The sequence below is a fragment of the Scyliorhinus torazame genome, chromosome 12 (assembly GCF_047496885.1).
Source record: "Scyliorhinus torazame isolate Kashiwa2021f chromosome 12, sScyTor2.1, whole genome shotgun sequence".
NCBI lineage: Eukaryota > Metazoa > Chordata > Chondrichthyes > Carcharhiniformes > Scyliorhinidae > Scyliorhinus > Scyliorhinus torazame.
The window spans coordinates 2,933,406-2,948,973 of record NC_092718.1 but is presented as its reverse complement, the minus strand read 5'-3'; the positions used below and the strand labels follow the sequence as shown (position 1 = coordinate 2,948,973).

At 50.5% G+C, this 15,568-nt stretch overlaps 1 protein-coding gene across 1 annotated transcript in view; it reads right to left on the bottom strand.

Moving 5' to 3' along the window:
* Positions 1–15,568, bottom strand: part of hdc (histidine decarboxylase) — a 206,733-nt gene that overhangs the window by 110,636 nt on the left and 80,529 nt on the right. Inside the window, exons 6-8 of the mRNA XM_072470285.1 lie at positions 11,976–12,119; positions 9,803–9,869; positions 2,456–2,618 (exon numbers count right to left, since the gene is read on the bottom strand). Coding sequence (XP_072326386.1) covers positions 2,456–2,618; positions 9,803–9,869; positions 11,976–12,119 — 374 coding nt within the window. The remainder of the gene's footprint in view (positions 1–2,455; positions 2,619–9,802; positions 9,870–11,975; positions 12,120–15,568) is intronic.

Below are 15,568 nucleotides of genomic sequence, written 5' to 3'. Positions count from 1 at the left end.
CTATCTCAGCAGCCACTATCTCAGCAGTTACTATCTCAGCAGTTACTATCTCAGCAGCCACTATCTCAGCAGCCACTATCTCAGCAGCCACTATCTCAGCAGCCACTATCTCAGCAGCCACTGTCTCAGCAGCCACTGTCTCAGCAGCCACTGTCTCAGCAGCCACTGTCTCAGCAGTTACTATCTCAGCAGCCACTGTCTCAGCAGCCACTGTCTCAGCAGCCACTATCTCAGCAGCCACTGTCTCAGCAGTTACTGTCTCAGCAGTTACTGTCTCAGCAGCCACTGTCTCAGCAGCCACTGTCTCAGCAGCCACTATCTCAGCAGCCACTATCTCAGCAGCCACTATCTCAGCAGTTACTGTCTCAGCAGTTACTGTCTCAGCAGTTACTGTCTCAGCAGCCACTGTCTCAGCAGCCACTATCTCAGCAGCCACTATCTCAGCAGCCACTGTCTCAGCAGTTACTGTCTCAGCAGTTACTGTCTCAGCAGTTACTGTCTCAGCAGTTACTGTCTCAGCAGCCACTGTCTCAGCAGCCACTGTCTCAGCAGCCACTGTCTCAGCAGCCACTATCTCAGCAGTTACTGTCTCAGCAGCCACTGTCTCAGCAGTTACTGTCTCAGCAGCCACTATCTCAGCAGTTACTGTCTCAGCAGCCACTGTCTCAGCAGCCACTGTCTCAGCAGCCACTGTCTCAGCAGCCACTATCTCAGCAGCCACTATCTCAGCAGTTACTGTCTCAGCAGCCACTATCTCAGCAGCCACTATCTCAGCAGTTACTGTCTCAGCAGCCACTGTCTCAGCAGCCACTGTCTCAGCAGCCACTGTCTCAGCAGCCACTATCTCAGCAGCCACTGTCTCAGCAGTTACTATCTCAGCAGTTACTGTCTCAGCAGCCACTGTCTCAGCAGCCACTGTCTCAGCAGTTACTGTCTCAGCAGTTACTGTCTCAGCAGCCACTATCTCAGCAGTTACTATCTCAGCAGCCACTGTCTCAGCAGCCACTATCTCAGCAGCCACTGTCTCAGCAGCCACTGTCTCAGCAGCCACTATCTCAGCAGCCACTATCTCAGCAGCCACTATCTCAGCAGCCACTATCTCAGCAGCCACTATCTCAGCAGCCACTATCTCAGCAGCCACTATCTCAGCAGCCACTATCTCAGCAGCCACTATCTCAGCAGCCACTATCTCAGCAGCCACTATCTCAGCAGCCACTATCTCAGCAGTTACTATCTCAGCAGCCACTATCTCAGCAGCCACTATCTCAGCAGCCACTATCTCAGCAGCCACTATCTCAGCAGCCACTGTCTCAGCAGCCACTGTCTCAGCAGTTACTATCTCAGCAGCCACTGTCTCAGCAGCCACTGTCTCAGCAGCCACTATCTCAGCAGCCACTGTCTCAGCAGTTACTGTCTCAGCAGTTACTGTCTCAGCAGCCACTGTCTCAGCAGCCACTGTCTCAGCAGCCACTATCTCAGCAGCCACTATCTCAGCAGCCACTATCTCAGCAGCCACTGTCTCAGCAGTTACTGTCTCAGCAGTTACTGTCTCAGCAGCCACTGTCTCAGCAGCCACTATCTCAGCAGCCACTATCTCAGCAGCCACTATCTCAGCAGTTACTGTCTCAGCAGCCACTATCTCAGCAGCCACTGTCTCAGCAGCCACTATCTCAGCAGCCACTATCTCAGCAGCCACTGTCTCAGCAGTTACTGTCTCAGCAGTTACTGTCTCAGCAGTTACTGTCTCAGCAGCCACTATCTCAGCAGCCACTGTCTCAGCAGTTACTGTCTCAGCAGCCACTATCTCAGCAGCCACTATCTCAGCAGTTACTGTCTCAGCAGCCACTATCTCAGCAGCCACTATCTCAGCAGTTACTATCTCAGCAGCCACTATCTCAGCAGCCACTGTCTCAGCAGCCACTATCTCAGCAGCCACTATCTCAGCAGCCACTATCTCAGCAGCCACTATCTCAGCAGCCACTATCTCAGCAGCCACTGTCTCAGCAGTTACTGTCTCAGCAGTTACTGTCTCAGCAGCCACTATCTCAGCAGCCACTGTCTCAGCAGTTACTATCTCAGCAGCCAGTGTCTCAGCAGCCACTGTCTCAGCAGCCACTATCTCAGCAGCCACTGTCTCAGCAGTTACTGTCTCAGCAGTTACTATCTCAGCAGTTACTATCTCAGCAGCCACTATCTCAGCAGTTACTATCTCAGCAGTTACTATCTCAGCAGTTACTATCTCTGCAGCCACTGTCTCAGCAGTTACTATCTCTGCAGCCACTTCTTTCATCCGAGGGTGAAGTTCATCAGGACCTGGCGACTTGTCAGTTTTTAGTTCTAATAATTTTCTCAGTAACTTTCCCTGGTGATTGAAATGACCAATCAAAAATCTATGTAACACAGCACTGAATGAAGAATATTATTGAGATGGAATCTCGGTCTGAGTCACACTCACCAGAACGCTGTGCAGTCAAAGTGGACCATCATCCACTTCGAAGGATTAAAGGCAAAGGAATCGGAATATTCAACACCCTGCAGGAAATGTCGGAATTCAGGACACAAGAAGGCAGTTCCTGCGTAAGCTGCATCAATGTGAAGCCACATTCCCTCACTGGCACCTGGATAGTTAAAGCCACGGCAATAAAATAGTTTAGATCCATTCAGAAACCATCCAAAGTGTGTTGTACAACACCCAGAGTTCACTGCATTTTGTATTTCAGCCACCATCGAGTGTTCACTGAAGTGCTCAGGACTCTGGACAATGAACTTGTGAAGTCACCTTGATGTCTGACTATCAGACATTTCATATTCGAAAAACTCAAAATGTTCGGAACTCAAATAAACATCTCGAGCAAGAGCTTTGGTTAGAATTCACTCTTTTCACACACGTTTACATTTCTTTCTACCCATTAGGTCTAAACTCAGGATTCAGAGTCTTTCTCTGTTAAAATTCACCTGTCTTTCTAACTCTGAAAATAGCCGGATTTTAAAAAGTTATTTTTGGAATATTTACTCTCTGCAAAACAATGATTGAGCTCTTTGTGGTTAATGAAGACTGTGGTGTGAGGTTTGCTGGCCAACTCATTGTTAAATTTACAGTTAACCGGAGTGATACGGGGCAGAATTTTACACCCCCCCCGGGAAGGCAGACTGGGGGAGAGCATAAATTTAAACGGACAGGATTCCTTCCCGGACCCACCCACCCAAAACCCTGGCATAATTTCACGCTCGGGCAGGCAGGGCCCTTTACCATCTAATCTCACCCGCCCTCAATGTTTAGGCTGGTGGGAGCAGAGAGGCTGGGAAGTGACATTTACACTTTTCCCTATCTTGGGCAGGAAGGGGAGGGGGTGCCTCATTCTGAAGGCTCCCTCAGAATTGGGACACCATCCTCGCCAGGATGTTGGAGCTCTAGGACCCCCTTCCCCAACTCCGTGATCCCCCGCCTCCTGTTCCCAGGACCACTGGGACTTACCATTTTGAAGGTGCCAGGACCTAGCTGCACACAGAGCGCTGCAGTACCGCTTCTGGCCTCTGCAGTGCTGTGCCTGACTGGCTTCAAGAGTTGTTGGTCAATCTGATTGGTCAAGAGCTCTCCCGGGAGGGGGAAGAGACATCCTTCCAAGGGCAGATAGAAGTCCTGTCAACACTCAAGTTTTAACATTAAATGGCAATGGGAGATAGAGAGTTGGCGGCTGTATGTTAGGCCCTGATTTTAGTTGTCAATTGCTCGCCATCCTGAACATTCCACCACCATGTCTCTGTGAATATTAAGTCAGGGTCATTGTTCAAACACCAGGATTCAGGAGGGAGTGGTCAGAAGGTCACCTGGCTGGGTGGTAATGGTAGAGTGAGGGATGTCTCAGACCATGAGGCTGCGGATTGTGGTTGATACAATTCTGCTGCTGCTGATGGCCCACAGCGCCTCATGGATGCCCAGTCAGAGACTTCCGGGTGCGGCGATGACCAGCTGAGTCGCACGTTTCGGCAGCTCCCGGTGAAACGGACTTTTGGGCTCTTGATAGGAGCCCCAACGGCAATTTTGACGGCTAAAAACACTGTGCGGTAAACCAGAAGGGAATCCCCCCTGGATACGGATGAAAAAAGGAGGAGAAAGTGGCCGGATTGCAGTGGATCCTTGAGAACAGCGGCAAGGAAGGCAAGCAAAAACCAAGATGGCGTCGGAAGGTGGCAGTTTAACATGGGGCCCTGAACAACAAGAGTTCTTGAAATGCTGTGTGGAAGAGATCAAAAAGGAAATGAAGAAAGAGCTGTTGGCCCCGATACTACAGGCGATCGAAGGGCTAAAGGAGGAACAAAAGACCCAGGAACGGGAGCTTCGGGTCGTGAAGGCAAAGGCAGCCGAGAATGAGGACGACATACAGGGCCTGGTGGTGAAGACGGAGACGCAGGAGGCACATCAGAAACGATGTGTGGAAAGGTTGGAGGCACTGGAAAACAACGCAAGGAGGAACAACCTGAGGATTCTTGGTCTTCCTGAAGGTGTGGAGGCAGCGGACGTCGGGGCATATGTGAGCACGATGCTGCACTCGTTAATGGGAGCGGAGGCCCCGGCAGGTCCGTTGGAGGTGGAGGGAGCATACCGAGTGATGGCGCGAGGACCGAGAGCAGGAGAAATTCCCAGAGCCATAGTGGTGAGATTCCTCCGTTTTAAGGATAGAGAAATGGTCCTTAGATGGGCGAAGAAAACTCGGAGCAGTAAATGGGAGAACGCGGTGATCCGCGTTTATCAAGACTGGAGTGCGGAGGTGGCGAGAAGGAGGGCGAGCTTTAATCGGGCCAAGGCGGTGCTTCATAAAAAGAAGATAAAATTTGGAATGCTGCAACCGGCAAGACTGTGGGTCACATATCGAGGGAGGCACCACTACTTTGAGACGGCGGATGAAGCGTGGACTTTTATTGTGGAAGAAAAACTGGAATGAGCGGGTTATTAAAAAGAACGTTCGAACAAAGTGGTGGGGCGAATGTGGGGGGCAAAGAGGGGTTTTATGTACTAATCCTGCGATGTGGTAACTTTTCTCTCTCCCACAGGCGGTGATCGGGGGAGGAGGGGAGGTGGAGGAGATGGGGCGTTGGCCATTGGGGGCGGGGCCAAGGGAGAAGCGCGGGCTTGGTTCCCGCGCTATGATAATCATGGCGGGAATAGAGAAGCAGGAAGGAGGGGGCGTCGCACGGTGCGAGCCGAGGTCACGGGGGGAAGCCGAGGTCAGCCAGAGTTTGCTGACTCAATGATAATGGGGAGGTCCAGGTGGGAGTGGTCTGGGAGGCGTTGAAGGCGGTGGTTAGAGGGGAGCTGATATCAATAAGGGCACATAAAAGGAAGCAGGAGAGTAAGGAACGGGAGCGGTTGCTGCAAGAACTTTTGAGGGTGGACAGACAATATGCGGAAGCACCGGAGGAGGGACTGTACAGGGAAAGGCAAAGGCTACATGTAGAATTTGACTTGCTGACTACAGGCACTGCAGAGGCACAATGGAGGAAGGCACAGGGTGTACAGTACGAATATGGGGAGAAGGCGAGCAGGTTGCTGGCACACCAATTGAGGAAAAGGGGAGCAGCGAGGGAAATAGGGGGAGTGAGGGATGAGGAAGGAGAGATGGAGCGGGGAGCGGAGAGAGTGAATGGAGTGTTCAAGACATTTTATAAAAAATTATATGAAGCTCAACCCCCGGATGGGAGGGAGAGAATGATGGGCTTCTTGGATCGGCTGGAATTTCCCAAGGTGGAAGAGCAGGAAAGGGTGGGACTGGGAGCACAGATCGAGGTAGAAGAAGTGGTGAAAGGAATTAGGAGCATGCAGGCGGGAAAGGCCCCGGGACCGGATGGATTCCCAGTCGAATTCTATAGAAAATATGTGGACTTGCTCGCCCCGGTACTGACGAGGACCTTTAATGAGGCAAAGGAAAGGGGACAACTGCCCCCGACTATGTCTGAAGCAACGATATCGCTTCTCCTAAAGAAGGAAAAGGACCCGCTACAATGTGGGTCCTATAGACCCATTTCCCTCCTAAATGTAGATGCCAAGGTCCTGGCCAAGGTAATGGCAATGAGAATAGAGGAATGTGTCCCGGGGGTGGTCCACGAGGACCAAACTGGGTTTGTGAAGGGGAGACAGCTGAACACGAATATACGGAGGTTGTTAGGGGTAATGATGATGGCCCCACCAGAGGGAGAAATGGAGATAGTAGTGGCGATGGATGCCGAGAAAGCATTTGATAGAGTGGAGTGGGATTATTTGTGGGAGGTGTTGAGGAGATTTGGTTTTGGAGAGGGGTATGTTAGATGGGTGCAGCTGTTGTATAGGGCCCCAGTGGCGAGCGTGGTCACGAATGGACGGGGATCTGCATATTTTCGGCTCCATAGAGGGACAAGGCAGGGATGCCCTCTGTCCCCATTATTGTTTGCACTGGCGATTGAGCCCCTGGCGATAGCGTTGAGGGGTTCCAAGAAGTGGAGGGGAGTACTTAGGGGAGGAGAAGAACACCGGGTATCTTTGTATGCGGACGATTTGCTACTATATGTGGCGGACCCGGCGGAGGGGATGCCAGAAATAATGCGGATACTTGGGGAGTTTGGGGATTTTTCAGGGTATAAATTGAACATGGGGAAAAGTGAGTTGTTTGTGGTGCATCCAGGGGAGCAGAGTAGAGAAATAGAGGACCTACCGTTGAGGAAGGTAACAAGGGACTTTCGTTACCTGGGGATCCAGATAGCTAAGAATTGGGGCACATTGCATAGGTTAAATTTAACGCGGTTGGTGGAACAGATGGAGGAGGATTTCAAGAGATGGGATATGGTATCCCTGTCACTGGCAGGGAGGGTGCAGGCGGTTAAGATAGTGGTCCTCCCGAGATTCCTCTTTGTGTTTCAGTGCCTCCCGGTGGTGATTACGAAGGCTTTTTTTAAAAGGATTGAAAAGAGCATCATGGGTTTTGTGTGGGCCGGGAAGACCCCGAGAGTGAGGAAGGGATTCTTACAGCGTAGCAGGGATAGGGGGGGGCTGGCACTACCGAGCCTAAGTGAGTATTATTGGGCCGCTAATATTTCAATGGTGAGTAAGTGGATGGGAGAGGAGGAGGGAGCGGCGTGGAAGAGATTAGAGAGGGCGTCCTGTAGGGGGACTAGCCTACAGGCTATGGTGACAGCCCCATTGCCATTCTCACCGAGGAACTACACCACAAGCCCGGTGGTGGTGGCTACACTGAAGATTTGGGGACAGTGGAGACGGCATAGGGGAAAGACTGGAGCCTTGGGGGGGTCCCCGATAAGAAACAATCATAGGTTTGCCCTGGGGGGGGAATGGATGGGGGATATGGAATGTGGCAAAGAGCAGGAATAACGCAACTGAAAGATCTGTTTGTGGATGGGAAGTTCGCGAGTCTGGGAGCGCTGACCGAGAAATATGGGTTGCCCCAAGGGAATGCATTCAGGTATATGCAACTGAGGGCTTTTGCGAGGCAACAGGTGAGGGAATTCCCGCAGCTCCCGACACAAGAGGTGCAGGACAGAGTGATCTCAAAGACATGGGTGGGGGATGGTAAGGTGTCAGGTATATATAGGGAAATGAGGGACGAAGGGGAGAAGACTATGGTAGATGAACTAAAAGGGAAATGGGAAGAAGAGCTGGGGGAGGAGATCGAGGAGGGGCTGTGGGCAGATGCCCTAAGCAGGGTAAACTCGTCGTCCTCGTGTGCCAGGCTAAGCCTGATTCAGTTTAAGGTATTACACAGGGCACATATGACTGGAGCACGGCTCAGTAAATTTTTTGGGGTGGAGGATAGGTGTGCGAGGTGCTCAAGAAGCCCAGCGAATCATACCCATATGTTTTGGTCATGCCCAGCACTACAGGGGTTTTGGATGGGGGTGACAAAGGTGCTTTCAAAAGTAGTAGGAGTCCGGGTCGAACCAAGCTGGGGGTTGGCTATATTTGGGGTTGCACAAGAGCCGGGAGTGCAGGAGGCGAGAGAGGCCGATGTTTTGGCCTTTGCGTCCCTAGTAGCCCGGCGCAGGATATTGCTAATGTGGAAAGAAGCCAAGCCCCCGGGGGTGGAGACCTGGATAAATGACATGGCGGGGTTTATAAAGCTAGAGCGGATTAAGTTCGTCCTGAGGGGGTCGGCTCAAGGGTTCACCAGGCGGTGGCAACCGTTCGTCGAATACCTCGCAGAAAGATAGACGGAATGGGAAAAAGAAGGCAGCAGCAGCAGCCCAGGATCGGGGGGGGGGGGGGGGGTGGGGAGGAACCAGAAGGACTCTCAGGGTTGTTAATATATACTGTATAGTATGTATAGGTCGTTGCTACAGATAATTATATATTGGACTGTTAAATTATATTTTTGGAGAGTGTTACTTGTGACAAGGCAGTTGCCAATTAGGGCTAGTTTTCATTTTTGTTATTTATTATTTATTCATTTTTTGTTTATAAAATAGGTCATTGTTATTTGTGTTGTTATAATATTGTGTAAAGGATGCACAATGTACTGTGTTGGTTGACTAAAAATTTTCAATAAAATATTTAATTTTTAAAAAATGGATGCCCAGTCTGGAGTTGGTAGATCTGTTCAAAGTCTATCCCATTTAGCTCGGTGCTAGTGCCACACAACACGATGGAGGGTGTCCTCAATGTGAAGACAGGACTTTGTCTGCACAAGGACTGTGCGGTGGTCACTCTGACCGATACTGTCAGGGACAGATACATCTGCAGCAGGCCGGCTGGTGAGGATGAGGTCAAGTATGTTTTTCCCTCTTGTTGGTTCCCTCACCACCTGCTGCGGACTCAGTATAGATTTCACAGAATTTACACTGCAGAAGGAGGCCGTTTGGCCCACCAAATCTGCACCAGCCCTTGGAAAGAGCACCCTACTTAAGCCCACACCTGCACACTATCCCTGTAACCCAGTAAGCCCACCTAACCTTTATTTGGACACGAAGGGCAATTTAGCACGGCCAATCCGCCAAACCCACGCAGACACGGGGAGAACGTGCAGACTCCACAGACAGTGACCCAAGCCGGGAATTGAACCTGGGACCCTGGAGCTGTGAGGCAACAGTGCTAACCGTTGTGTCACCATGCCACCCATATAGCAGCTACTTCCTTTAGGACCCGGCCTGCTCAGTCTGTGGTGGTATCACCGAGCCACTCTTGATGATGGACATTGAAGTCCCCACCAAGAGCATGTTCTGCGCCCTTGCTGCCCTCAGTGCTTCCTCCAAGTGGTGTTCAACATGGAGGAGTAACTGATTCATCAGCTGATGGTGGACGGTACGTGGTAATCAGCAGGAGGTTTCCTTGCCCATGTTTAACCTGAAGCTCTGAGACTTCATGGGGCCCAGAGTCGATGTTGAGGACTCCCAGGGCAACTCCCTCCCGACTGTATCCCACTGTGCCGGCCCCTCTGCTGGGTCTGTCCTGCCGGTGAGACAGGACATACCCCGGAATGGTGAGAGTGGTGTCTGGGACAGTGTCTGTCAGGTGTGATTCTGTGAGTGTGACTATGTCAGGCTGTTGCTTAACCAGTCTGTGAGACAGCTTTCTGGCACAAGCCCCCAGATGTTAGTGAGGACTTTGCAGGGTCGGCAGGGCTGGGTTTGCTGTTGTCGATTCCGGTGCCTGGGTCGATGCCGGGTGGTCCGTCCGGTTTCATTCCTTTGTTTTCTTTCTGACGGTTTTGATACAGCCGAGTGTCTGGCTCGGCCATTTCACAGTCAACCACATTGCTGTGGATCTGGACTGTCCCAGGACACAGGCAGTATTCCAACAGAAATAACAATAGCTACTTACAAAGTGGTCCAAGCTCCGTCAAGCAATCAAAGGCGCACACAGCAGTGGTACCAAGTGTGGCACAGAGCTGAAAAACAAGAAAAGGATGGCATTAGGCAAGGAAAACTCCAAACTATAAACAAAGGTGCTGCGAGGGTATTTAAAGAAAAGCAGTGAACCATGAAGAGTGGAATACGCAATTTATTTCTTGTTGGTGTTTCCAGGACACAGCAGAGGAACTTTCTCTCGGAAAATCCCAGGCATTCTTTAATGTCTGTCCAAATCTGGTCTAATTACTGGGCCCTCTGTGCAGTGTCTCATCTGTACATGTTTGTCACATTATTACAAGTGAACTAAATGGGAACAAAGTCCCCTATTGAGCGGGTTTGCCGGGTGTTTCCGGTGCTCGCTGTGCCGAGAAACACCTGGCTATTCAACCCGACTGGCGTTGTACAAGGGGCCTGAATGGGGAACACGCAGCCAAGGCCACATGGCCCCTTTTTGTACAACGGGGAGCTCCGCTCGCCCCAGTGTAGAGACACATCAGGACCCATTTTTAAATCCCATTCTCCAAGGCCCCTGAAGCAATTCCCCCCCCCCCCGGCAAGACCTAAACACACTACGGGAGGGGCCCTCACCACACACCCACCATCATGGCAGGGCTCTATCGCACATGCACAAAACTGCCAACCTGGCAGTGCCCCTACCGCTTGCATTGCCACCAGGGCACATTGGCAGTGCCAGGCTGGCACCCAGGTGGCAGTGCCAGGGTGCCCCAGTGGCACCAGCAGTGCTAGGCCACCACCCTGCCCAAAGGCCATGCAGCTGGGGGTCCCTGATCCCACGGGAGACCCCCACGAGTGTCATTCCATCTGGTCCCCATCTGTTGGGGACCAATGCTGAACGGCGCTTGCCCGAAGTCCCCGAGGCAAAGGGGATGAATCCCAAAGCCTCAGGTACCTCGGGAATCTGCACATCAGTGTGAGGCTAGCTGTCTCGCTCCAATATGCAGATTTGCCAAAAGTGATCCCGCCCATTCACATCGCAACATCTAGCGAGATCCCATTAGATGTTGCAAAGCATTGTGAGCAGGGTCAATCCCGGGAGCGGAATCTCCCGGCTTCTATCAGATGCACTGCGCCGCGGCGAGCTGCTTTTAGAGCGCAGCTTGGCCACTGGATCCCAGCCAAACACTTGGTTTAGATGCTCTAATCCAGAGCCAGGAATTCTGCCAAAAACCAAAGCTACCACCCCAGTGATGCCCGGCACTCCTCCCAGCAGCTTTCTCTCGACACAATCATAGCTTCAAATTTATTATTTTCAAAAGATATTTTGCAAACATGTCAAAGAGTCATCCAGACTGGAAGCGTTAGCTCCGCTTTTTCTCCACATTCGCTCTCAGACCTGCTGAGATTGTCCAGTATTTTCTGCTTTTGTTTCAGATTCCAGCACCCGCAGTAATCGGCTTTTAATTTTTTTCAGTATTTGATAAACCTCAACTTTTAGTCACTAAACACTAACAAAATAACAATCGAAAATTCTGAAAATATTTAACAGGGCCAGACCATTATGGAAAGAGAAACAGAATTTACATTTCAGATCTGTGATCTTTCATCATGAACAATATTTAGGGCATGTCTTTGAGGCTAAAAAGTACAGAATCATCGAATTTACAGTGCAGAAGGAGGCCATTCGGCCCATCAAGTCTGCACCAGCTCTTGGAAAGAGCACCTTACCCAAGCCCACCCTCCCACCCTATCCCCATAATCCAGTAACCCCACCCAACACTAAAGGCAATTTTGGACACTAAGGGCAATTTATCATGGCCAATCCACCTAACCAGCACATCTTTGGACTGTGGGAGGAAACCGGAGCACCCGGAGGAAACCCACGCACACACGGGGAGAACGTGCAGACTCCGCACAGACAGTGACCCAGCGGGGAATCGAACCTGGGACCCTGGAGCTGTGAAGCAATTGTGCTAACCACTGTGCTACCGTATGCTTCTAACTAGGCAAAGATTTACTCAAAATGATGAAGACCATGACAAGATGTTAATGGGTGTCAGTTCTGACAGTTTTATTCCAGGTTAGAGAGGAGAGAGATTGTAGAAGAATAATCAATATCCTCAGACTCCACTGATAAAAGGACATTCAGAGACAGAATGAAAATCTTTGTCCATTTTAAGACTTACAAAGAATGGAACTAGTCCTAATCTTTGATCTTCTTCCAGAGCTTGGCTTAGAGTCTCGCCTCGCAGACAGAAATCCTCATCGGTCTCAAGGAATCGGATTTTCACGAAAGTGATCAGCCCAGCTTTCTCGATCGAGGAATGAGCCTGAAAAATAACATTCATAACAAGCAGGAGCTGGGGTAAGCCCTTCAGTTCTTTGTGTCTGTTCCACTATCCAACTGGATCATGGAGTGAATTCTCCGATCCCCCTGCCTATAATGGGATATCCCAGGAACCGGTAGCAGAATGGGACATCGCTGAGAATTCACCCCCGCCACTGATATCCTGCAACACCATTTTCTCACATCAGCCCCCATCCCTTGATGTTTTTAAGATGTAGAAATCTATCTCAGTCTTGAACATGCTCAATAACTCCGCCCCCACAGCCCGCTGGGACAGAGAATTCTAAAGATTCACCATCCTCTGAATGAAGAAATTCCTCCACATCCCAGTCCTAAATGGCCTTTTATTCTGAGCCAGTCCACTGATTCTAACCCCCCCCCCAAGCCCCAAACAACGGAAATATCCTTCCTGCACCTACCCTGTTCAGCCTGGGTAGTAATTTTTTATGTTTGAATGAGATCACTTCTCATTCTTCCGAACTGGAGAGACTAAAGGCCCAGTCTAGTTAATCTTTCCTCAGAGGACAATCCTTCCATTCCAAGAATTAATTTAGTGAACTCTCTCTGTGGCAAGTATATCTTCCTTTTGGTAAGGAGATCAAAACTGTCCACAGTGTTACAGTGGTTAGTACTGTGGCTTCACAACACCAGGGTCCCAGGTTCGATTCCCCGCTGGGTCACTGTCTGTGCAGAGTCTGCACGTTCTCCCCATGTCTGCAATTCAATCCTCTCGTGATAACGACCATCGTACAAAACAGTGATGCTAAGGTAGGGACGGCATCAAACAGCTACTTTGAGATGTATATAACAAGGATGCAACAGTAATCATGGTGACAGTTGAGGATCCAACTAGTGAACTTGCTATCCTAGATTTGGTATTCTGCAATGAGAATGGGTTCCAAAGAGGTGCAGGTTAGATGGATAGGTGGATTGGCCATGCCAACTTGCCCTTAGGTTAGATGTGGTTGTAGAGTTATGGGGTTAGGGTGGAGATGTGGGGTTAAGTGGGGTGCTCTTTCCAAGAGCCGGTGCAGACTCGATGGGCTGAATGGCCTCCTTCTGCACTGTAAGTTCTATGATTCTATAATCAATCTTATTCTGTGGGTTCCTTTAGGGAACAGAGACCATAACATGATAGAATTCTTGGAAAGTGAAGAAGTCTAACCTGAAACTAGAGTCCTCAGTCTAAGAAAACTATGATGGTATGAAGCGTGAGTTTGCTCAGATAGATTGGGGAACTTTATTAAAAGGTATGACTGAGGATAGGCAATGGCTAATATGTAATGAATGAATGTAGAAGTACACAGTTGGGGGAGGCAGTGGCGTAATGGTATTGTCACTAGACTAATAATCCAGAGACCAGGGTAATGATCTGGGGACCCGGGTTCCAATCCCACTGCGGCAGGTGATGGGATTTAAACTCAATAAAACATCTGGAATTAAAAGTCTAACGATGACCATGAAACCATTGTCGATTGTCGTAAAAACCCACCTGGTTCACTGATGTCCTTTGGGGAAGGAAATCTGCCGTCCTTACCCGGTCTGGCCTACATGTGACTCCAAACCCACAGCAATAAGGTTGACTCTTAACTGTCCACTCAAGGGCAAATAGAAATGTGCAATAAATGCAGGCACAGCCTGTGCCACCCATGACCCATGAACCAAAAAATAATAAATCCTTTCTGGTGCAAAAACACAAAAATGGTACAAAAGAAATTAAGGATAGTTTTAGATCCAAAGAGGAGTCCTACAAAGTAGCAAGCCTGAGGATTGGGAGATGTTCAGTATTCAGCAAAGGAGGATAAAGAGATGAAGAGGAAAAGAGGAGGGTGGGAGTAAACTTGCAGGTAACATAGAAGTGGACTGTAAAAGCTTCTGTGAGTATAGAAAAAGATTAGTGAAGGTGAATGTAGGTCCCTTACAGTCCAAAAGAGGAGAATTTATAATAGAGAACAAGAACATGGCAGAGGACTTCCGGGTGCGGCGATGACCAGCTGAGTCGCACATTTCAGCAGCTCCCTGTGAAACGGACTTTTGGGCTCTTGATAGGAGCCCCAACGGCAATTTTGACGGCTAAAAACACTGTGCGGTAAACCAGAAGGGAATCCCCCCTGGATACGGATGGAAAAAGGAGAGGGAAGTGGCCAGATTGCAGTGGATCCTTTAGAACAGCGGCAAGGAAGGCAAGCAAAAACCAAGATGGCGTCGGAAGTTGGCAGTTTAACATGGGGCCCTGAACAACAAGAGTTCTTGAAATGCTGTGTGGAAGAGATCAAAAAGGAAATGAAGAAAGAGCTGTTGGCCCCGATACTACAGGCGATCGAAGGGCTAAAGGAGGAACAAAAGACCCAGGAGCGGGAGCTTCGGGTCGTGAAGGCAAAGGCAGCCGAGAATGAGGACGACATACAGGGCCTGGTGGTGAAGACGGAGACGCAGGAGGCACATCAGAAACGATGTGTGGAAAGGTTGGAGGCACTGGAAAACAACGCAAGGAGGAACAACCTGAGGATTCTTGGTCTTCCTGAAGGTGTGGAGGGAGCGGACGTCGGGGCATATGTGAGCACGATGCTGCACTCGTTAATGGGAGCGGAGGCCCCGGCAGGTCCGTTGGAGGTGGAGGGAGCATACCGAGTGATGGCGCGAGGACCGAGAGCAGGAGAAATTCCCAGAGCCATAGTGGTGAGATTCCTCCGTTTTAAGGATAGAGAAATGGTCCTTAGATGGGCGAAGAAAACTCGGAGTAGTAAATGGGAGAACGCGGTGATCCGCGTTTATCAAGACTGGAGTGCGGAGGTGGCGAGAAGGAGGGCGAGCTTTAATCGGGCCAAGGCGGTGCTTCATAAAAAGAAGATAAAATTTGGAATGCTGCAACCGGCAAGACTGTGGGTCACATATCGAGAGAGGCACCACTACTTTGAGACGGCGGATGAAGCGTGGACTTTTATTGTGGAAGAAAAACTGGAATGAGCGGGTTATTAAAAAGAACGTTCGAACAAAGTAGTGGGGCGAATGTGGGGGGCAAAGAGGGGTTTTATGTACTAATCCTGCGATGCGGTAACTTTTCTCTCTCCCACAGGTGGTGATGGGGGGAGGAGGGGAGGTGGAGGAGATGGGGCGTTGGGCATTGGGGGCGGGGCCAAGGGAGAAGCGCGGGCTTGGTTCCCGCGCTATGATAATCATGGCGGGAATAGAGAAGCAGGAAGGAGGGGGCGTCGCACGGTGCGAGCCGAGGTCACGGGGGGAAGCCGAGGTCAGCCAGAGTTTGCTGACTTCTGGGAGCAACATGGGGGGAGTAATTACGCTAGCGGGGGATCTAGCGGGGGGGGTGGGAGGGGGGAATTACTGGGTTGCTGCTGCTGGGGAGAGGGGGGAGCTGGTATGGGAGAGGATGGGCGGGGGGGCACCGCCTGGGGGAGATACAGCTGCGTGGGA